At 49.2% G+C, this 24,179-nt stretch overlaps 1 protein-coding gene across 1 annotated transcript; it reads right to left on the bottom strand.

Moving 5' to 3' along the window:
• Positions 1-3,755: 3,755 nt before the first annotated feature.
• On the bottom strand, positions 3,756-8,960 carry Bpifa2 (BPI fold containing family A, member 2). Its single transcript, XM_013010679.1, has 5 exons — positions 8,762-8,960; positions 6,882-7,017; positions 6,137-6,244; positions 4,799-4,951; positions 3,756-3,828 (listed from the first exon to the last, which is right to left on the bottom strand). The coding sequence occupies exons 1-5, from the start codon at positions 8,958-8,960 to the stop codon at positions 3,756-3,758; spliced, it is 669 nt and encodes a 222-aa protein (XP_012866133.1).
• Positions 8,961-24,179: the final 15,219 nt, after the last annotated feature.

The following is a 24,179-nucleotide window of genomic DNA, read 5'->3' as shown; positions in this document are numbered from 1 at the left end:
GCCCAACGTCATATAGTAAGGTGAGGATTGGAACTGCTTCTACTTACAGTAACACTGTCACACCATCATTGCATAGATGTGTGTGTGTGTGTGTGTGTGTGTGTGAGAGAGAGAGAGAGAGAGAGAGAGTACTAGTAATGGGCCTGAACTCAGTGCCTCTTGTTATGTTTCCACTGTCTTCCTGGCTCAAAGCAGGTGCTCACTAAATACTTGTTAAATGAGTGGCTGGATGGACTTGGGTTCTGCCACAGAAAACCAGTTTCATTCCCTCTCTCTGATTCAGTGCCACCGTTTGTATGAGGACATGAGGATGTCCCAGCCCTACTCCTCCACCAGGAAATCTCACGGAAGGACAGAGGAGAGCTACACAGGTACAGAAATGCAGTTTTATTGTGGGGAGGGGAGTGGGGAGCAGGGGATAATGGTATCCGTGCCACTGTCCTACTGTGAAGAGTTTGTCTGGGAGGTCTGTGGAGCTGGATTTGGCCTTCCTCTCTCCTGGGACTTTCCAGAGGGAGATGACACAAGATTCAAGTGGACCCCGAGGTCATCGTCCTAGAATGAGATCACAGGGTGTCTGGATGTTGGAAGTCATAATACAGTGGGGGCTGCCATTCTCGGGAGCCCTCGTGGGACCCTGATCTGTCCCAGCCCTCCCACAGCACCCCATGGCACCTTTTTCTGACACCTAGTCCCCATTCTTCCTCATTCCTCTCCCATTCTCTAGAATAATGGGAGATGGAAACAGACTGGAAAGCAGCCAGAACTTGAGCCACAATCAAGGTGAAATATGATCAGGATGTAGATCAGTCTGAGATCAAGGTCAGGGTTCAGTCTGTAACCAAAGCTTGGGGCTTAGCCAATAGCCGGCGTTAAGTTCAGTCTGTGACTAGGATCTGGGCTCAGTCTAGGTGTGTATCAAGGCTCAGAGTTGATGGTAGCCAGAATCAGGGCTCAGTCTGGGGCCAGGATGGGGACTTAGATTGGAATTCATTTTAGGGCTCAGTCTTTGCTGGAAAAAGAAGCAAAGCCCAGCCTGGTTCTTGCTTGCTTCCCCACAGGTTCTGTGCATGGTGGTGCAGAGCCGGCCCTTACCAGCAGGTGGCACCACAGCAGTCCTCCACGTGCTTCCTCTTCAGAGGATGGCTTGCAGGTCAGCAGGGACAGCTGAAGGACAAAATCAGGAGCAGGCCTCAGTCTCTGCCATGGAAAACGGCACAGACCAGAGACCACTAGCTACTACCCTCGAGGGGCCAGTGGCAGCTGTGGGACCTCAGGGGTGCCCTAGCTCCCCTCTTGTGAAATGGCTATAATGACAGTCCCTACTGCACAGGGCAGGGCTGCTGACAGGATCCAAGGTGACTGCCTAAGGCCATTTTCATAAAGCTACGTCCAGGGCCCTGGTGCCTTCAGTGTCCCCCTCACAGTGCCCCCAGCCCTATGATACCTGGTCACCTAAAGGCCATAGAGCTTCCTTGAGTAGCAGAAAGACAACCCCATCCCCTTCTTGCCCTGCATGTTGGACTTCCTAACCAGGCCTGACCAGGCCAGGTGCAGGGCTGTGTGTTCGCATACGCCCTTCCCCGGACTGTGACTTACCACTCAGAATGTCAGAACCGAGAGACAAGTTCAGACTGTTGATCAGGGTCTGGAGCAATGGGCACACCTAACAGACAGGAAGGGAAGAGGGGTGGGGGGGGTGGGGGGGAGGAGGAAAGAAAGATAGTTCTCAACAGGAAATGCATGCCTGCCACCCCACTGAGGCTGGCTTCCTCATCTGAGAAACTTTGACCTCAGGATCTGTGAACAATGGAACCCCCCACCTCAGGCGCTCCAAGTCTAAAACCTCAAACTACTAGGAGTCTAGAATCTAAAGAGTCCAGAAGTAGATTCTCAGAAACTTTCAGCTTGGAAACTCAGGGATCTTTGAAGGTTCCCATATTTCCTAGGGACTATCGGCGCTGTTCTTAGGGCATACCTTCATCCTGTCACCTGCGGAGGCCTATGAGAAAACTGGGGCAGGGCCTGAGAGTGAACTTTCCTCCTCTTTTCCTGCTCTCTCTCTCTCTTTCTCTCTCTCTCTCTCTCATCATCTATTAACCATCTATCCTCCCTCCCTCCCTCCTTCCCTCCTTCCCTCCCTCCCTCTCTCTCTCTTTCTCTCTCTCTCTTCATCAACCTATCTATAAAGACAACCTGGGTGCTGGTGGCTCATCCTTGTAATCCTAGCTACTCAGGAGGCTGAGATTTGAAGATTGTGGTTGGAGGCCAGTCCAAGCAGAAAAGTCCTTGGGACTCTTTTTTTTGGTCAGTCATGAAGCTTGAACTCTGGACCTGGACACTGTCCCTCAGCTCTTCAGCTAAAGGTGAGCACTCTACCAATTGAGCCACAGAGCCACTTCCAATTTTCTGGTGGTTCATTGGAGATGAGTTGCAAGGACTTTCCTTGCCTGGGCTGGCTTTGAACCGAGATCCTCAGATCTCAGGATTACAGCTAGTAGCTAGGATTACAGGTGCCTAGCCTCTGTGAGACTCTTTTCTCCAATCCACCACCAAAAAGCCAGAAGCAGATATGTGGCTTAGGTGGTAGAGCTCTAGCTTTTAGCATAAAAGTTCAAAGTCAGGGCAGAGTTCAAAGGCCAGGACAGGCTCACAAAACAAAACAAAACAAGGCAATGGGCAACATGCAAGATATGGGTCCTATGATCTCAGCAATGCCAGGCCCTGTGCCCCTCAGGCTGAGATACTGAGGAGGAGCCCACCACAGCCAGATCAGCCCAGTGAATGCCACTTCTGCCCCTGCTCCAAGACCTAGCTGTGGGTATGAGGAGTGGTGGGAGGTGAGTGGGGGAGGGGAGAGACTCACAAGATTTTGCAGCAGGAAGGACACTCCTGTCCTCAGGACACCAGAAGTCATATCCAGTAAGTTGTTGAGCAGCCAGATTCTTCTGAAAAAGATGAAGAACCAACAAAACCTGGTCAAGTGGGCAGAACACCTTGAAGACAGATGTGCCCTGGACTCTGAATTGCCCTCCCAGCCACAGAGGGTACCCTCATGCAGAGGGCTGTCACCTATCACCCACCCCGACAGCTCCTTACCCAGGGCATCTGGAGAGTCTCCTCACAACTCTGAGACCTCATCATTCATTCCTCCCTTCAACCCATGCTGTCAGCCATGTATGTATGCCAGGCATCCAACTGGGCAAAATGAAGTGAACCTGGCCAACACCATCTTCAACTTTCAGTACAACTGTCACTCCCTCCAGGCAGCCCTCACGGACTGATCATTTAAGGCAGGGCCTGACTCTCACCATGTCCTGTTAAGTGTAATGCCCAGTGCAGGGCTCACCCCTTTCCTTGTTGGTCTGGATGCCTATCTGCTTGTCTTGCCCTTAGAAGGAACTTCAGGATGGACTCTGTTGGTCCTGAATTCTCCAAAGTTTAGGGCAGTGATTAAGTTACATATAGCCGATATGACACACATTTTGGGCTAAAAGAATGAGCAAAGTAAATATGCAACCAAACAAATAGAAAGCTATGATGTGAACTCTGAAGGGCCAGAGTAGACTATTAAGAGACAGAATAGACAAACTTTGCTAAGAGGATGATGAGATACATTGAGTTGGAGTGAGGAGAAAGGTGTTCCAGGTATCTAGACCATGGCTTGCAAAGGTCCTGTGGTAGGAATAAAACTTGTCCGAATTATAGAGCAAAAGCCCAGTGTGTCAGGAGCAGAACGAGGATGGGCTACACGACTAGGGGGAGGGCTCCGGACTGGACCCAAAGTGAGAAAAGAAGCTCAGAGAGAATTTGGAGCGGCAGCCCATTCTACAGATAGAGACACAGATCCAACATGGCAGGAGGCAGTCCCCTGTGACTTCCGGGCAAGGCCGGGTCTAACGGGCTCGGGCCTCTAGCATTGCACCTCAGAGTTGTGGATCCATTCCTTTGGTTTTTAGGAGGTTTCTGGGCCAACTGTGATCACACGCTGTGGTTGGGAGGGGCTGGAGCCTCTGGCCATGGTCACCGGGGTTGACCACCCGCGCTAGGCCTTGGCTAGACAAATTTTATTCTCCCAGTGAGGGCCAGAGCCACCCCCTCTCCCTCCACCTTCTTTTCTGAGCCAAACCTGCTTTTTCAAACACATAGTTTAAGATGTAGATTTTGTGGATTAACAGGGATGAATGATTTCAATGGAGACAGATTAGGATTTCAAGCTCTTATTGCAGGAATTTGCTAGTGGGTGGAGACCAATGTGAAATGAGAGCTCCTGATGGGCTCCCCCCACCCCCCACTCAAGCAAGGCAAGAAAGCAGATGCAATTTAAATATCATGTTACATATCCATCATTCTGTAAGGATAGATAGATCTTAATTCTCCAGGAAGATGTAACAGCCTCTTACGCATGCATGCACCTAACAAGAGAGCTTCAAAGGCATAAGTAACATGGACATTGATAGAATTGAGATTCATGATTATGGTTAACATCTCCTGCCTCAGTGATGGAGTTGAACCCTTCTTTGAGTCAGCTTGGCTGGGATGATTGCTGAGAGTTTGAGATAGCTCAGGCTCTTGTTAAAGGTTTATTTTCTGGCCTTCCATTTTTAGAAGGCTATGAGTAAGCACCATTATTGTCCCCACATTACCTATGTGAAAACTGAGACTTCAAAAGATTCAGCTAGTTATAGAGTTCTAAGTTATTGGGAGAGCTGACCTCTCAAGTACTAGGACAGGAGTGGAATTAGGGGGTCCCCAAGTCCATGAGCCTCACCTTTGCAGAGACAGAAGGCGGTCTTACCTGTTCAGTATGGAGATGGAGAGTTTGTCTAAGTCAATGGAGCATTTTGACAAGGTTACCTTCAGCTGTTTGGTCTGGGGATCCTTTTCAATTGCGAGTCCGCCCACAAGATCCACAGTGGTTGACAAGTCCAACACCTGCTTAAGGAGAGGCCTGAAGGAAATGAGAACCACAGTGATCAGCGATGGAGACTGCTTCCACATGGTTCCCTGTCTTCCTCTGCCTGGGTGGGTGATGTCTACATGCACCATGTTACACAATCAAGGCCATGAGGGTTTAGCTCATAGGAAATTTTTATTCAGTGTCTCACTAATGATTTCCCTGTGTAGCTCTTTTAAAATTAAAATTACATTTTATATGTAGGCAGTTTAGGGTATAATGCACATTATAATGTGTATTTATTTGTAATGCTCCCTGCTATTTAGAGACTATGGAGGCATAAAATAATGCTGGGAGAAATTTTGCCAAAGAATGTTCTCAAGTTTTCCAATTAGGTATTCCTTCCTTCCTTCCTTCCTTCCTCCCTCCCTTCCTTCCTTCCTCCCTCCCTCCCTCCCTCCCTCCCTCCCTCCCTTTCTCCCTTTTTTTTTTTTGAGTCAGTCCTCTTGCCCTTGATTGGATTAAAAAAATATTGTAAAGATGCTGCTGGTTGGATTTTTTGTTTTTCTCTAAGCTGGTATTCTACCACCCAAGCCACAGCTTTCTGCTGATTAATTGGAGATAAGAGTTTCACAGACAACAATGAGATGTACAAGTGGTTATGTCGAAAAATGAAATTTACAACTTTGGTGGGGGGGTGGAGGATCAGGTAGGGGGGGCAGTATGGGAAGGGATGGGAAGGGGAAACAAAGGAGGAGGCAACAATGCTGATAAGAAATGTACTCGTTATCTTGCCCATGTAATTGTAACCCCTCTGTACGGTATTTTCACAATTAAAAAAAAGTCTCACAGATCCCTTAAGAGAGGAACCCAAAGGCACAATGCCTATGTGCATCTGATCATATAGAATAATATTTACCAGGGGGAAAAAAAGAGTCTCACAGACTTTTCTTCCCAGGCTAGTTTTGAACCTCAACCTCAGCTTCCTAAGTAGTTAGGTTTCAGGTATGAGCCGTAATTAGCACCCAGCCCAATGAAATCAATGTCATAATTTCAAAAGTATATTAGATGGAGTGTTCAGAGAGACTTGTCAAAGCTTACTAGACTATTTTTAAAGATCGGGAGTTTGAATCTGAGAAAGTTCCCCTCATTTACAGATTGGAAAACTGAGGTTACCGGCCACATCTCAGCCCCAAGTCCCCAACGGGCCCAACCCAGGTCTAAGTCATCAGTACTCACAGGACCACAGACACTTTGGCAGTAAGTGGGACTCGCAGCTGGAGGTCTTTGCCGTTGGCAGACAACTCAGGTTTAATACCCAGCATGGCAATGTCGGTGATTTTCAGCCTGATCAAAACCCACAATATTGATGGTTTATTAGCTCCTGGGGCAGCCATTTGCGGCAACACTCTCTGGCCTGTGATTTGCCAAGAATTTGGGCCTCACCAACCTCTGCCCCCTCCTCCCAGGCCTCACTGTGCCTGCTCAGAACGGCTACTGTCTGCCTCCCAGGACAGACTGATAGGATGGTGCCCCGAGAATAAGTGCCAAAGCCAGAATGTGAACCCAGAACTTCATGTCTCCAAGTCCATGCATGCATGGCGCCAACTACCCGCAAGAGGTATGGATTTCCTGTTTGTTTCCCCAGTGGGTTTCAAACTTTTCTCTTTAGCTGTATTTAGAGAATAGCCTTATTCTTTGGGAAAATCTATAGGAACCAGAAAACAGGTGGAGTTGAGGATGAACAAAATGATTCATCCTGAAAAACTCAACCCCATGAGATGCTCAGACAGGTCCTTGAGTGCAGACCTCATCTACTCATGCTGAGGGGGGGGGGTGAATGATCAGGGGAAGGGCTGGCCTCAGACCACAGTGGTGGAGCTGGGGAAAATATGGCTTGATCTTACTCTGACTTCTTTAAAGACATATTTTAAAAAGTATTGTCCCTCTTTTGTGGGCAAAACAACGTAAAGTACCAACGTACTGAATTCCATTTGCTGTCAGCAAAGACAAGGGACTTTGCAACAAGTTTGTGGTATCCAGAAGCTGGTTTTTGATCTGGAGGAAAGACTGGGATTGCTGGATCTCTTGTAGTTTGTCGTTGATTTTCAGGATGTCACCTGCCAAGACAAGTCACCATGCAGTGTCATATACCACTCACTCAGAAAACAGACAGGCTTACCAGGGAAGACAGTCATTTCTATGACAACCCAAGGAGATAGATGTTGGTATTACTTTCATTTGACAGATGAAGAAATAAAGGTCCAAAGGTTAAACATTGTGTCTAGTCCCAGAGCAAGGGAGCCTTTCTTCCTCCCCATGCGGCCCTCATACTAACACACATCATTTACCAATAAAGCAATTGATCCATTAGCCATTGATATTGTGTGTACATCTGTCTATGGTGACTGAGGTCTATGGCTTTAAAGGAGGTACATCAGTTTGAGAAAAAAAAAAACCAAGTCAAGCAAAATGAGAGAGTATAATAAAAAGGGGAAAATTTGGTATTGAGGAGGAAATATGGCTCCAATTCATGGGAGTAGAAAATGGGGCCCGGAATGGCAGTTTTGTAGCAGCTGAGAAGATAGTAATTTTCTATAGTAGCAGGAGGAGGATGTCCTATTGTGAGGCCCTGGGAACCCAGGGACAAAATGAAGAAAAAAAAAGTCACCACAGATGTTGGATATTGCCTGTGAAAGAGTTCAAGATGTGTAGAAAATTCAAGTGAGAAACAACAAAGCATTACTAATTCAAGGTGAAACAAAGCATTGGAGAGGGAAGGAGAGAGCAGAGAAAGAAAGAAGCTAGACTTGGGCTGGGAAAGTGGCTCAGTGGTAGAGCACTTGCCTTGCATGCTCGAGGCCCTGGGTTCGATTCCTCAGCACCATGTAAGAAAAAAAAAGCCAGAAGTGGCACTGTGGCTCAAGTGGTAGAGAGTTAGCCTTGAGCTGAAGAGCTGAGGGACAGTGCCCAGGCCCAGAGTTCAGGCTCCACAACTGGACCGCCCCCCCCCCAAAAAAAAGAAAAGAAAGGCTAGGCTTCAGTTTTCAGCTGCGAAATTCCAGAACAAGTACTGTCTTTATTTTTGAAGGTTGCTTAATCCTTGACAAGGTTTGAAAGGCAGCCATTTGCAGAAGTTGCCTCCTCCTACCAGAACTGATTTTCAGTGTCCTGTAAGAATTTCCAGAAAAATGAAGAAAAAGCCAAGTTCTTTTATAAAATGGAAGAATAATTAAAGGTAAGTGGGTAGGTTTATAGAGAAATAGTACTCCTTTAATTCTCACAGATTAATACAGATCAGCAGGATAGAGTCAATCACCAACCGGAGAATATTCTAAGAACACAGACAAAATGTTTTCGTTAAAGTATGTGAAGGCACAATAAATACATTTTTTAAAAAAACAAGAAAGTTCTCATATTTAAAGACATGCAAAGAGAAGTAACTTTCAATTCATCTACAAGACTAGCAAAAGATTTAAAGCTGCCCAGACCAGGGAGGAGAGAAGGGGGAAGAAGGAGGAGAGAAGGGGGAAGAAAGATGGAGAAAAGAAACTCTCTCAGCTGGAGAAAATGTTAATATAGGAATTATTTGCCAGTATTTAATTGAAAAATGTACATGCTTTTTGAATTTTTGAAATCTCACTTTTAGGAACTTATCCTATGCCCATATTGTCAAAAGTTTATCAGGATAAAATATGTAAGAGGATATTTATTTTACCCTTATTTATTATAATAAAATGAAAAACGGAAGAACCATCTAAGTAAATCAGCTGTGAAGGGCATCTCCTGGTGGTAGCCTCTAGTATTGCAGGCACAGTATTAAGGTCTGAGTGGTACTTGATGGTCACATTCTCACTGACTCACCTTGAAGCACACTGTTATCACCTTGAACAACAGATTTCAGATTATCACCTTCAATAATAGGTTTCAGATTGTCCACAGTTTTACTCAGGGTGCCACTGAAATCTCCAAGAACAGACGCCGAGGCCCCATTGAGCAGGCCGCACAAGAGAACAAGTTTCCAAAGCTGAAACATCTTCAGTCTTGACACCAGGATAGTCATTGGAGAAACAAGAGGAAAAAGAATGGTCAGTGAAAACCTGTCATTCCCAGCTTAACCTTCCTGTAAAGCACATGTGGCTATCTGGTCGACAGATGGGCAGCCCAGGTCAGAAAGCCCAGAGCCTCTCCCCCAGAGCCATCTAGCCAGCGAGGGAGGGGCTGGGATTCACTGTGGTCAGCCTGCGATGACATAGGAACTTTACCCATGCTGACTTCTCAGCCTGAAGTGGCTTTCTCCTTGCTCACTGTCACCCTCCATTTCTCCACTATGGCCCACCTGAGCCCTTCCCCAGCATCTTTAACCTACCACCCGACTGCCTTCATTCCCTGACTAGTGCATATCAATTACCTAATGCCTTTGCTACCAGGCTGTAAGCTCCCTCCTTAGAACAAGAACTGAGACATCCCTCTTGGACCCCAAGATCCCAATAAAAGCCTATAAGCAAGTAGGCAAACTATATCTTGAACAAAGTGTAGGCTTAATCAATGGATTCCACATGACACCATTGCATTGCTCATTGATGACACCATTGCATTGCTCATTGATCTGAGACATCTCAGAATCTATCTTTCTCTAAATTGGTCTACTCTGATCCCAGCAGCCCTCGAAGTCTTGTGAAGACACCCCTCTCTACCAATGTGGGCAGCCACGAGGGGAGAGCCCAGCACTCACAGGCGTGGAAGACGGTGCTCGCAGGTGCTTGTTCCCCTACACCTTCTCCTGGGTTTCTGACGGTGCTGGTGGCCCTTATATGCTGGTGATGGGATGAGAGGCGATTCCTGCTTCCTGACCGTCCCATCCAAGGAGACTCCAAAGAAAATAGCCTAGGCTGGGCCAAGAGACACCCAACGTAAAGGTCACCCCGGACATTGGAGTTACAGTGATGGATGTTGGGGGGAGCCTTCTGCCAAGACTAAGACTGGGTCGCACAGAGCTCGTAGCTGCCCAGGAGGAGGTCAGGGGTGAATGTAAGGGGAACATGCAGGACAGGTTGAACTGGAGAAGGTTCTGATAAGAACTGGAAATCTTGGTGTGGAAACCAAGGCTCCAAGAGGAAAACTGCCAGCTGAGGTCACCTGGCAAGACGGAAATAGAACCGGGGAGAGGCTCACAAATCCCTCTATCCCGTCCTCCCTCTCTCCAGGGCCTCAGTGTGATATCTGTGATGATGGGAAGACCAGGAACCCCAAAAGCTTCCCTTTCCATCTTGTGGGTAGAATGTGAGAATGAGCATGGTAAGTTTCTGCATTAGTCTCACTTGGAGCCCACAGAAAAGTCCAGAAAGGTGGCATCTTGTTTGATGCTGTGTGGTCAGCATCAGGAGATAACCTACTTCCAAGCCAGGGTATCCCTCTGAGACTTATCCCCGCCCCCAACTCCCATCCCTCCAGCTTCAAAGGCCTCCATGTCCTTTCCCCGATTAATCCTAACCCAGTCTCCACCCTTGAGCCCCTGCTAGCCTCCTTTCCTGGAAGACGCTGGCCTCTTCTCCTCTGGCCTTCACACAAGCCGATCCCACTTCCTCTGGGGTGGAACTCTCCTTCCCAGTGGTCTGGGTCACCTCATGCCCTTCCCAGGTGCCCATCTGAGCTGGCACCTCCCACTGCTCCAGCCTCAGCTTCCTCACATCTGGACTTGTTTCTCCCTAGGGGTGAGGGGGGCAGATCTTGTGCCTTAGGGTCCCACAGGGACACACCCTCTCCCTCCGGGAAGTCTGATTAAAACCAGCCTCTACCTGAGGAGGCAGTGAGGCCCGATCAGCAGCAATCTCAGAAACTGGACAGGAGGCTGCAAAGATGGGGGGGGGATGGGAGGTGGGTATTCCACGTGACAGCGAGCCATACTTCTGAGAGTTCAGAGATCCTGTTGAGCCTCCTGTTTCCTCTTTCCTCCTCCTGGACACCCAGACTCCTCTCTTCCCCTCCCCTTTCCCAGACCCCAGCATAGCCATTCCGCCACTCCCCTCCCACCCACCCAGAACAAAGCGAGCTTTTCCCCCTGGCACACCCTCCCAGCTGACTTCAGAGAATGAAGAGCTCTGGTCCCCCTGGGGCCGGTTGTAAACAGCATCTATGACCTGATTTCTATGGAGATGGGTCACTAGCCATTCTGCCCCCAGCTTGCGTGGAGACAGGCCTTGGCTGTACCCCTTTGAGAGCTCCCAGTCTGGCCTCTCCTAGGTGAAGCTCACCTTTATGGAGAGAAACTACACCCCTTTCTTCTTGAGAGGCTCTGGGTTCTACTCCACTGACAGCATAGGGAATTTTTTTTTTTTTTTGTCCAGTCGTGGGGCTTGAACTCTGGGCCTGGGCCCTGTTCCTCAGCTCTTCAGCTCAAGGTTAGCGCTCTACCACTTGAGCCACAATGCCACTTCCGGCTTTTTTCTCTTTGCTTATGTGGTGCTGAGGAATCGAACCCAGGGCCTCAGGCATGCAAGGCAAGCGCTCTACCACTGAGCCACCTTCCCAGCCCCAAGCATAGGGAATTTTTGTTGTTGTTGTTATTTTGTTTGGTTTTGGTGATTCTGGGACTTGAACTCAGGCCCTCGTTTGCTGGGCAAGCGCTCTACCACTTGAGCCAGAGTCCCAGTCTTTGTTTCATTTTTTTTTTTTGATAGGGTGTTGAGATTTTGCTCAGGCCAGCTGCAGAGAACTATTCTCCTACCTCCAACTCCCTCTGCGCTGGGATGACACCCATGAGCCCACCATGCTTGGTTTGTTATACTTTTGTTTTTTTGGTCAGTTGTAGGGTTTGAACTCTGGGCCTGGGTGCTGTCCCTGAGCTCTTCAGCTCAAGGCTAGCGCTCTTATCACTTGAGCCACAGTGCCACTTCTGGTTTTCTGGTGGTTAATTGGATCTAAGAATCTCACAGACTTTCCTGCTTGGGCTGGTTTTGAACTGCAATCCTTAGATCTCAGCCTCTTGAGTAGCTAGGATTACAGGTGTGAGCCACTGGCACCCAGCAACATGGTTTGTTTTTGAGATAAAGTTTCAGAGATTTTTTTGCTTGATCTGGCCTTAAACTATGATCTTTCTATCTTTACCTCCGGAGTACCTGGTATTATAAGTAGCTGCTACCATGCTTGGTCCTGTGAAGAATTCTTGAATAAGCACATTCTGGATTTATATACTTGTATAAGTCTCTTTCACTACACACACACACACACACACACACACACACACACACACACACACGAATAAGACTGGACTCACATGAAGAAAACAGACACACTTCTTGGCCTGCACTGAGGAGTTCATTTCACAGAATCTAGTTGGTTCTTCCCTGAGGGAAATAAAATGACTGTTCATGCCAGGGGGATTGTGGACTTCCCAGAACGCCTGGGTCTGTTATATAATTTATCTGTCAAAACACAGAAAATGACAGAATGTATATCATTTGAGGCCTGGATCCAGAAATACCCGAAGAGATGCCCCTGGAGTTTTCAGCTCAAACGTGTCCCTTGCTCCTCCTTTATTGTTGCTACTGCTATTTGTTGTTGTTGTTGACAAGGTCTTGCTCTGTAGCTCAGGCTGGCCTTGAACTCCTGAGCCTCCCAAGTATTAAGACAACAGGTGTACACCAGCATGCCTGGATTTTTTTTTCTCCCCTAAATCAACATGAGTTGGCTTCCTCCTCTCAAGTGCACAGCAGAGCTGCCTGTGCAGCCCATGCTGCCACGTGGTGTGCTCCTGTCCCACGAAGATCAAGACAAGATCAAGATTAGTTGAACCCACTCAGGAGGCTGGCTTGAAATACGGGCGCCTGAGTCTGGTCCCTTGGTCATCTAGCTCAGGGGCTCTAGCTAGTGATGAACCAGGGACGGGCTGGTTGGACCCCAGGACTCACAGGTGTCTTTCCCCTTGAGTCCTCGAGGCTCATCCCCACCCAGACCTCCAGAGTCAGCTCATCCTCGACACCACCTTGCCATCCCTGCATGGCCAGGGCACAGCACTTGGTAAATACGCAAAGAGCCCTCAGCTGATGATAGCTGCCATTAAAAAAAAAATTAGCCAGGGCCTTTTTCTACCTCACCCCATTGCATCCTCCATCAGCTTCATAGGAGCAGTGGTTTTGCTCCCCCCTTTTCAGAGTGAGGCTGGAGGAGGAGAGGACTGCTCACTCTAGGCCTCACAGACAAGAAGGGAAAAGCTGGGATATGTGTTGGTGCCCCAAATGTGAGCACAGCAGTTCCAGGGTGCAGCCTCTTGGGGGTAGTAGTGAGTCATATTCTTCTCCCCACTCCCATCCCCACCCCAGGACTCAGGACCTAAATAAGTGGAGAGGGTGAAGGGGAAAGGGCCGGCAGCTGCTTGGTGCCTTAGAGATGGGCTTGGTGCTTCAGATACACATGCCTGCTAGTGCAGGCCTCCCATGATTCCAGCACGCAGGTTTGGAGAGCCATTTTCCAGTTGAGGAAAAGAGGTGCAGGAATGACTTACCAGTTTGGCCCCTGGAGAAGAGCCTGGCACCCACAGTGGGCTGCGGCCAGCTGGCAGAGCGGTGGTGGCCTCGGGTTTGCACGCCGTGCTCCCTTCGGCCGTGTTGTCTGAGCTGATTGTAATTCTGGGTGTTCGGGGCCTGTGTCCATCCGGAACAGCACAGAGACTCAGGTGGGAGTCCCCAAGGCCTTGGGCTGGGGCAGAGTGGTCTGGGCCCCTTCTGCTCTCCCTCTGCAACTCAGCCAGGACCCTTGGGCCTCTTCTCCACGTGAGTGTGACCAGGGAGTGTGACAAGGGAGGACAGCTCTGTGCTTCTGGGATCACAGCCTAGGACTAGAGCACAGAGTAAGGTGGCAGCCAGGCCCCTGTCAGAGCCTGGCTGTGGCTGTGGCTTCAACCAGTCCTCAGTTGACTCTTAGTTGCCTGCCATCAAGCTCCAAAACCCCATGATACCCCCTTCCCTGGCAGTGGGGCTCAGTGCTGGGGGTGGGTAGGGTGGATGAAATCTTTTGACAAGGGTATTCTGCACCCCAAGAACACAGCTTTGGGGAGGGTGGCTGAGCAGCATGTGGTAACCTCTGACCTGTCAGCTGGCCCCAGGCCTCAGTTGCCCCGTTTGTAAAATGAGGTGAACACCTTGTCTCTGGGTCTCAGTGGCAGGCAAGTCGGGGATATCAGCAGAGTGGGGTGGGGGTGGCTGGCCAGAGCCTGGCTCTGGTTGGGCAGGCCTGGGTTCAAACCCTCACTCTGTGTTGCTGGGTAGTGGGACCTGCACCAGGGCTTTGCCTGGTGGAGCCTCGACTTCCTGCTGTATGCGGTGGGGGTGAGGTGAAGCAGCTTGTGAGAGCAGACTCTAAGATCCTGGGGAGGAGAAAAACCCCGGAGCTACAGTGGCAGTGAGATTATGTAACTGACGGAAAGGGCTCGTGGTGGCTGGTGAAGCTGGTTATTGTCCCAGGTCATGGGAGGTCCAGGCAAGCAGATCTGAGATGTTCCGGAAAGAAGCCATGACAGCCACCACCTCTTACCTTCCAGGAAGTCTCCCCCAAAAGAAAGGTACCTGTCTCTTGGGGACAAAGGCTTTGGCCCTCAAGGGGTCGTGGGATGAATGTCTCATTGAGAATCTCCAGTGAGGCATTAAGGATTAGCTGTCCCAGCTGAGACATCCCGGTGTGACCACTAATCCATGCTTCCTGCTCCTACTGGCCTGGCCCTTCAGCAACCCTAAGGGACCTTGAGCTGCTGTCTTTCTCCAGATAGCAGTCAGCTCTTTGGCTGCAAAGTCATCAGGCGCCTGAGACCAGAGAAGGCTGGTGTGTGTGTGTGTGTTGTTGGGGGTGGGAGGTTGGGGGAGGTTGGGGGAGGTCGCTGGAACCAGGTCTGGGCTGCTGACTGTAGTTCTAGGGCTCTGTACCCCACCCACCCAGGTACCCCTTCTCCCCCAGATCTTCCCTCAGGATGACAGACATAGTCAGGTGTCCCCAGCTCACCCACCCAATGAACTTTCTTCCTTTTGTGAGTAATCATCGCTTTCTTTTTGAAATCAGTCAGGTGTGAAGAATTCACACAGGCCCTGGTTTCTCAAGCTGGAAACATCTATGGAGGAATTCTTTGTGTATAACACAAAGAAGGCAATAAACTGCATTCAAATATTGCCTTTTTTCCTTTTTAGAACAGCTATCTGTAACAGTAATGAAATCGTCACACTGTTCGTCTGAAGACTTTTGATTGCCCCTTGAGCAGCTTACACATTGATGGCTTCTTTTCTTATTTTGAAGGTGACGCTATTTCATTTATTTTGGTTCCTCCAACCTTTCCCTAGGCCCTGGGCTCTGCTGGAGCCACCATGGAGTTACATGGCTCCCTTCAGGAGTTAGGGCGCCCCTTCCCACAAGCTAACTGGCAGACAGGGCTTCCTTCCTCCTGTCCCTCAGATGGCTCACCACGCATTTTCTCCAAAATTTTCAAAGGAAACGGGATGTACAGACGGACTTTTCTGTGGGCCCAGTGCCTCCCTGGAGGAAACCTTGTTGGGTTTTGTTTTGTTTTTGCCAGTCTTGGGGCTTGAACTCAGGGCCTGGGTGCTGTCTCTGAGCTGCATTTTTTTTTTTTTTTTTTTACTCAAGGCTAGCACTCTACCCTTGAGCCACAGTGCCATTTCCAGCTTTTTCTGCTTTATGTGGTTCTGAGGAATCAAACCCAGGGCCTCTTGCATGCAAGGCAAGGACTCTACCACTGAGCCACCTTCCTGGCCCCTTGTTTTTCCTTTAACAAATGATCTGGTATCTGTTCCTTTGCTCCCACACTGAGGCCCAGCCCAGTTGGTTCTTGTCTCAACCTCCAGGGTGGTCAGCTTGTGGCTTTGAGAAAAGCACAGTCTCATCACACACTCCCCACAATAGGGCCAGGAACCTTCATTCTCACTTTATAGATGAGGAAACTGGGGCACTGCAGAAGTAAAACTTGTGCTACTTCACACAAAGCCAGACATGCAAAGACAACTAATGAGTGATCTCACATACGTGTGAAATCTAAAAAAACGAAAATGAGGCTGGGAAGGTGGCTCAGTGGTAGAGTGCTTGTCTAGCATGTATGAAGCCCTGGGTTTCCTTCCTCAGTACCACATATACAGAAGAAGCTGGAAGTGGTGCTGTGGCTCAAGTGGTAGAGTGTTAGCATTAAGCAAAAGTAGCTCAGGGACAGTATCTAGGCCCTGAGTTCAAGCCCCAGGACTGGCAAAAACAAACAAACAAAAAATCCCAAACACACAGAGAACAAAGTTTGGGGGGGGTACAAGGGGGGAGCAGGACAGGGCAGGACACTGGACATGGAGGACAGAGGTGGAGAAGTAGCAGGTGTGCAGGACAGGTAGAGAAGGGATGTGTGAGGTGACAGGGTCCTGGGGCAGGGGGGTTGTGGGAAGTAAGGACATTCTAGCTGCTTCATCACAACACCAATGAGAAGCTGTTATGGGAACTATAAGATGGCAAAGGGGAGCAGGCTGCCCCAAGGTCTTCACATTTCTGCAGAAAGAACTTGAGTCCACATCCAGGTAGAGATCCAGGAAGTTCATCAGTAAAGCAAAGCAAAGCCAAGCCAGCCCAGGGAGCGGGCACACCTGATGACAGGCACCATCATAGGGATTTATCAGGAGAACAGGGGGTGTGGCTCCAACTCATCTCAGAAGTGCTCCCCTTTGTTCTGATGGTTGGTGCATTCATTATTCTTTTTAATTCTTTTTATTGGTGTTAGAAAGCTAACGTAAAGAGGGGTTTCAGATACATAAGTCAGGTAAAGAGTGCGTTTCTTTTTTTTTTTTGGGTCCGGTCGTGGGGCCTGAAGTCTGGGCCTGGGCGCTGTCCCTCAGCTCTTCAGCTCAAGGCTAGCGCTCTACCACTTGAGCCACAGCGCCACTTCCGGCTTTTTTCTTTTTGCTTAGGTGGTGCTGAGGAATCGAACCCAGGGCCTTGAGCATGCAAAGCAAGCACTCTACCACTGAGCCACCTTCCCAGCCCCAAGAGTGCGTTTCTTTTGGGACCATGTCACGCCTTCCTTGCTCTCTCCCATGTTCACTGTTCTTGCTGCAACACCATTTTGTCAGCCAGGCTCTGAGACTTCAAGACTGGCCTGCTTAAGGAACCTGGGGCACAGCTCTCTGGGTGTCCCCTCAAACACTGAATGGATTCTGCCACAGGTCCCCATTCTTTTTTTTTTTTGTCAGTCGTGGGGCCTGAACTCTGGGCCTGGGCGCTGTCCCTCAGCTCTTCAGCTCAAGGTTAGTGCTCTACCACTTGAGCCACAGCACCACTTCTGGCTTTTTCTGCTTATGTGGTACTGAGGAATCAAACCCAGGGCCTCATGCATGCAAGGCAAGCACTCTACCTCTGAGCCACCTTCCCAGATGAAATCCATTCTTGAGATTATGAATTTTCCTTTGCAAGCATTTTTTTGTGCCCAGAGGAATCTTTTTTTAAAAAAAATATTATTTTTCTGGGTGCTGGTGGCTCACACCTGTAATCCCAGCTACTCAGGAGGCTGAGATCTGAGGGTCAAGGTTCAAAGCCAACCTGGGCAGGAAAGTCCTTGAGACTCTTGTCTCCAATTAACCACCAGAAAACCAGAAGTAGCAGTGTGGCTCAAGTGATAAGAGTGTTAGCCTTGAACTGAAGAGCTGAGGGACAGTGCCCAGGCCCAGAGTTCAAGCCCCACGATGAACAAAACATATATATATATATACATACATACATATATATATACATACATACATATATATATATACATACATACATATATATATAGTTTTATAACCATTTCAGAGGAGTCATTTTTTGCAAGAGTTTTATTTTTTCTTTCCCTCCAAGAATAAGTGTCTTTCATGAAGATATCCTAGTTCAGTTCCCAGAGCACACTAATTATTTGGGCATGTGGATAAGGTCGGAGGAAGAGAAATGCCATTTTTTTCTCTGCCCCACCCACTAAATGTAGCAGCTAATTGAGGTGTGAGGCTTAAAACAAAGAAATGAGTGCCTGTGTGCTCTGAATCAGATTATTTGTGAATACAGCATGTGTGTCTGAGGTCCTGGCTCCTAGCTCCCAGCCTTCTGTGTCCTCATCCATGTGAGATGACTGAGTATATTAATTCTTATCACCATGGTAACACTTTTACCCACAATGCCATATTGTATATGTAAATATCCACTACACATTTTATTTCCTTAAGAAAATGTCACTGGAGGCTGGGAAGAGTGGCTCACACTTGTAATCCCAGCTGCTTAAGAGGCATGGATAGGGAAAATGGGAGTTCAAGGCCAGCTTGTGGGAGGGGGGAAGTTAAGAGAGATGTCATCTCAATCACAAGCTGGGTGTTGGTAGTACCTTGCCTATAAACCAAGCCATGTGGGAGATATGAATAGGAGGATAGGAGGATTGAGGTCTGCATCCAGCCCCAGGCAAAAATTAGTAAGACCCTAATCTGAAAAGTAATTAAAGGGAAAAAGTAGTTGGTTGAAGGGCTATGTGTGCTGTTATGCTATCCTGGTGCTCTTTTAAGGTCAGGAGTCATGATTGTACCCTTTGCTGCGGATACCAGCAAGCCTGCCTGGGGCTGCCTGGTGGGTCCCCAACAACACTAAATTGAATTAAAAATGACAAGAGCAAGTTGATCAGCAGGCCGATGGGCTGGCTGCCTAGATGAATGCAGAGCTGCAACCCAGAATCCAGCAAGAAGAGCCCCTCCCAGACCCCTCCTGCTAACACCCCCTCATTCACCCAACTATGGAGCTTCTCTTCTGGGCCCCACACAGCGCCCTACACACCTGTCCTTGCCCTGCCAGCAGCTGGGGAAGGCAACCACTTCCCACAGAGCAGAAGATGTGCTGCACGCTAACAGCCTCAGAGGAACGACCAGACGTCCTCTCGCTACTCCAGCTGCTGCCTCTGGCATGGGGCCCAGTCTGGATGCAGGCCCTTCTTACACCCGGAATTAGACCGAACTGAGAACTTGGGTTCTTAAGGAGAAAACTGTATAATACAGGGCAGGGCACACAGAAGACAAATGCTGGCAGGGATGGTGTCCATGATCTCTCTGGCCAGGACAGATGAGCCAGACCAGGACCCACTGTTTCTCCACATGCGGACACTGAGGACCTGCTGAGGCTGGCCAGGTGGAGTGACAGCGGACACCGGACAGGCAGAAGGGTGGACACGTCTCCAAGAAGCACACCGAGGAGTGGGTGACACCAGCTTCTTCCCTGCTCAGCTCCGGGGCCTCAATCTGAGTTTAACAAGAGCCCAGGCAGTTGGAGGCTCTGTGTCAAGCTCTATCTGTGAAGGGGAGAAGAGAGGAGTGGAGTGAAGGGCCAATGATCAAGGCAAATCCTTCATTCTTTCTCTTAGCATTGGAGAACAGGGGGGACGGGTCTGTTTCACTTAGTGCTCTGCTCATAGAGTGAAAGGCCATGAATGCCCATGGAGTGGGACCAGGCTAGACTTGCTGGCTCAAAGCATGAACTTGTTTTAGGAGAGGTGTTTCCTGGGTCCTCCCCCTGGGATTCCTGGGTGCCCCCAGGGCGCCTCCTCCACCTGAGCCTCTATTTCTGGGCTCTTGGGAGACTTTGGGGGTGAACCCAGTTACCTCTTCTCTCTCGTCTTCACACAGCTCCATGTCTCTCCCTCAGGTCTGTGTGGGCTCTGGGGTTGTTCATGAAGACAGTCCTGATAAAAGGAAGCTGAGAAAATATCTGTGTGACTGTGACAGATGTAAGGTCGGGGTGGGACTCCTTTTACTGCAAGGCCCAGCCCCAGGAATGCCTAGGGTGTAGCCTATTGGCTAAAACAGCGAACCCTTCCCCCCAGAGGGGTGACAAAGAACTCCACTTTATCCATCCACCCATTCATCCATCCATCCATCCATCCATCCACCCATGAAGTACTAGTGGGGAAACAGGCCAGAGCAGCATGAGGGGTTCCATAAGGACAGAGCAGGGCCCACACTTTTTTCAGCTCCTGCCTTCTGCCAGAAGACCTGAGCTGTGGTTTAGCTCTGACGAGGCTCTTACACTTCTCTGAGCTTTGGCTCCCTCAACTATAATAAAACAGAGAATTAACAGTTACCTGCTGTGGAGGACAGAAGGAAATAACCCATGGCTGGCTTCTTGAGTCATGAATCCCATTTTCACTGGGAAGACTGAGACACAGAGAAGTTAAATATCCTACTCCACCCCCAAGAATGGGATTGGCACTCAAAAATTGTGACTCCCAGCCTCTTCATCTTAGAGATGGTGACACCACTGACCTTGAGAGTGGGCACCGTGAAAATTAAAGCGGACTTAAGAAGTAGATTTTAAAAGCCAAGTGCCCAGCTCAGCGACTGATGCCATTGTCTCACGCCTGTAATCCTAGCTATTCAGGAAGTTGAATTCTGAGGATCGCAGTTCAAAGCCAGAAAAGGGGCAGAAAAGTCCATGAGACTGTAATTAACCACAAAAAAGCCAGAAGTATAGCTGTAGCTCAAATGGTAGAGCTCCAAGACCGGCAATATATATATGTGTGTGTGCGTGTGTATATATATATATATACACACACACACACATATATATGTATATATAAATATAAAAACATATATATGACACAAACATATATGTATATATATTTATATATACATACATATATATATATATATATAAAATATATGTATATATATTTATATATACATACATATATATATATATATATAAAAGCTTCCCTATCTTTTTTTTTTTTTTGCTTATGTGGTGCTGAGGAGTCGAACCCAGGGCCTCATGCATGCAAGTGCTCTACCACTGAGCCACCTTCCCAGCAAAAGCTTCCCTATCCTTATACAAATGCTCCCAGAGTCTAAGCCTGAGAAGTGATTGGCAGGGTCATGGCGCCACCCAGTGGCCACTCTGGGAACTGCACGCGCCCCGCCCCACCCGCCCCGCCCGACGGGCCCGCGCAGGCGCCCGGGCGGCTCCCGCTCTTCCCGCAGCCCGGGTCCGGGGAGCCGTCCTGCGGGGCTCTCCCCCGGGAGCAGCGGTGAGGGGAAGGTCGGCGGCGGGTTCTCACGGCCCCGAGGTCCTCTCCGCCCCGCACCTTTGCACGAGCTGTTCCCTCGGCCTGGTGCTTGCAGGCCGCCCGACGCGGCGGCTCCAGGGCCGCGGCCCTAACTGTTTAGACGGGGCAGAGAGGAGACCGTTTCCGGGAGTCCGTGGAGGGGCACGATGAGAACCCGCGTTCTTCCCTCTCACAGGCCCAGGGAGCAGCTCAAGAAGGGGTTTACCGGCCCAGGAAACTAAGCTCGGAGAGGATGTGCAGTCGCTTCGCCCTGGGTCGGGGCGGGGCGGGGCAGGGACAGAGACCGAGGCTCGGAAGGACTGCCAGCACCGGGTTCTAATCCAGAGCCGACCGGGAGCGCGACGGCCCTGCCCAAACCCCGCCCTCAGGCGGGACTTCCTCCTCTCCGGCCCTTCCCCAGCAGGCTGGGCAAGGAAGTCCCGCCCGCTTAGCTCCTCCCACTCCCGGGGGGTGGTATTTGGGTGTTGCCAGGGAGACCAAGGAGGCCTGGGACGGGGCGTCCACTTCCCAGGGCGCTTTCCCGGACGCTCAGCGATGGCTCCTCCTGGCCCCTTCCTTCCCATTTCTTTCCTTCACAGCCTTTAATGCAATTTCAAAGCAGCCTCCGTGTTTACTTGTGTACTGAGATCCCGTTACTTAAGATCTGCCTTGTGAACTTGGGTCAAGCATCACAATGGTTTCTACCACCTAGCCCTCTTCTTTTCTTTTCCCTTCCTTCCTTCCTTCCTTTCTTCCTTCCTTCCTTCCTTTCCTTTTTTTAAAAAACTACTTGGGTTTGAACTTAGCTTCCTGTTTGCTACCCAGATTCTTTACCTATTAAGCCAGGACCCTAGCCATTCTGGAGGGCTAAATAACCTACTTCAGGTTATTTTGGAATGGAAACTCAAGTTTTTGCCCAGTAGTCAGCTTCAAACTTTGATCCTCATATCTGTTACACCTTCTAAGTAGCTGGGATTACAAGTGTGAGCAACAGCTCAAGGGTAGAGCCCCTAGTGTGTAAAACATTGGTAGGCATACAGTGAACGAAAGCATGAATGGATGATATAACCCATAATCAAATACTGAATCAGACACTCCTATAATTTAGCTTCCTAATATTTAAATGAAATAAAACTTTTTTTAAAAGTTCTTTTAAAAAATCACTAGGAGAAGCTTGGCACTTGTGGCTCACATCTGTAATCTTAGCTACTCAAGAGACTAAGATCTGAGGATCCCAATTTAAAGCCAGCTCAGGTAGGAAAGTCTGTCTTATCTGCAATGTAACACACACACACACACACACACTGGGAAGTGGAGCTTGGCTTAAGTGTAGAGTGCTAGCCTTGATCAAAAAAGCTCAAGGACAGTATCCAGGCTCTGAGTTCAAGCCTCAGGCCTGACACAATTTTTTTTAAAAACTAGGAGTGGAAAAAAAAAGTCTTCATTATGCCAAGACTTCAGTATTTCTGCCTCGTCCCAAAGCCAGACGCTGGGATCTAATACTCCTCAAACTGCCCTGTGGTGCACTGGCTGTCAGAGCTGAGTGGTCTGGGTGCACCCATGTCTCTGCTCCTGGGCTGACCTCTGGACCCCTGGATTGGCAAAGAGAAGAACCAATGTTTCCTCTTGTCCTCAGTTTACCCCTGCTCCAAGGTAAGGAGTCTCAAAGGCCTTAGGAGCCAGCCTGGTCTATTACTAACACAGCAAGCATATACTGAGCTCCTACTGTATCAGCCTTAGTGCTAAGCCCCTGAGGAAAACAAGATGTTATTTAACATCTTCACACTCACCCTAGCAGGCAGTTACTGTCCACTTCACAGATGGGCAAGGGGCCTCACTGAGTCACCCAAACAAGGAACACGGATGGAATTTTAATCACTTTTCCTCATGTCAAAATTCTTATCCCTTAATGGACCGGGGGGCCCAGTTGACTTCAGTGAGTACAGGCTGTCCTGTGTGCATGGGACACTTGTGAAACCCTGTGTGCCCACTGTGAATGTGAAGACACTGTGTTTCCCATATCATCTGGCAGATGAGCTTGCCAGAAGCCTTGAGGGGTAGGGGGTGCTCTGAATAGACAGCTCCACGGCCAGGATCATCCTCCTCTTCTTCCTCCTCCCCGTTCCCCTCCCCCCCTCCACCTCTCCTCCTTCTCCTTCTCTTTCTCCTCCTTCTCCTTTTTTTTTTGTTGGTTGTGAAGCTTGAACTCTGGGCTTGGGCACTGTCCCTCAGCTCTTCAGCTCAAGGCAAGTGCTCTACCGCTTGAGCCACAGCGCCACTTCTGGTTTTCTAGTGGTTTATTGGAGATAAGAGTCTCACAGATTTTCCTGCCTGGGCTGGCTTTGAACCTCCATCCTCAGATCTCAGCCTCCTGAGTAGCTAGGATTACAGGTGTGAGTCACCAACTCCCGGCTCCTTGTTCTTCTTGAGTGTAAGCAGTTGGGTTTTTTCTAGAACCAGGCTCACCATATAGAAGAGGACTGATCTGGGAGTATCCTGAACATTCTCTGGGGCACTGCTCCTTCTGTGCATCACCAGCTTAGATGCCCAGGGACGGAGAGCCCTGTATGTCTGCAGAATCTACATGGCAGCCAGGGCCAGGTCATCAGCCAGTCCCCAACCTCTCCATGCCCAAGAGAATACCTTGGGGAGATCCCACAGGGCCACGGATGTTTCTGGTTCTTTTCCCCTGCCTGGAAGCTCAGACGTGTTCTCACAACTTGCTCTGACTCATGAAGCATTAGCTAAGTTCATTTGACTGTCTCCTTGGCAGAAGCTTCTGGATGGAGGCTCAGGTGGGGTTCTCAGTGCTTTGCTCTGCTCTGGGCCAAATTCAGCCCAGGGAGGCTCCCCCGCCCCACCTTCCCCAGCTACAAGTGACCAGAGTAGCTGAGTGCTGAGTGGTTAGTACACATGCTGGGGGCAAAACCACAAGGTCCAACCCTCAGCTCTGTGACCAGAGCCCCTTTCTGCAGTTCCTAGTGTCTTAGTTTCGCTATATGTGAAACAGGGAATCCTGATGCCTAACCCATAGTGCTCCAAGGTTAAATGAGATGGACTCTCATAGTCTCCACACAGGGCTTAGCAGGTAGTCAGCCCTCAGCAGACATTAGCTCTCAGGAGAATAGGATAGAAGCAAAAGGGGTTTTGTCTAGGGAATTTGTCTTATGCCTCTTTCACCTGTCCTCTGGGGTAGACCCATCTACC

The sequence above is a fragment of the Dipodomys ordii genome, unplaced genomic scaffold (genome assembly GCF_000151885.1).
Source record: "Dipodomys ordii isolate 6190 unplaced genomic scaffold, Dord_2.0 Scaffold13, whole genome shotgun sequence".
NCBI lineage: Eukaryota > Metazoa > Chordata > Mammalia > Rodentia > Heteromyidae > Dipodomys > Dipodomys ordii.
This window is presented reverse-complemented; position numbering and strand designations above follow the sequence as displayed.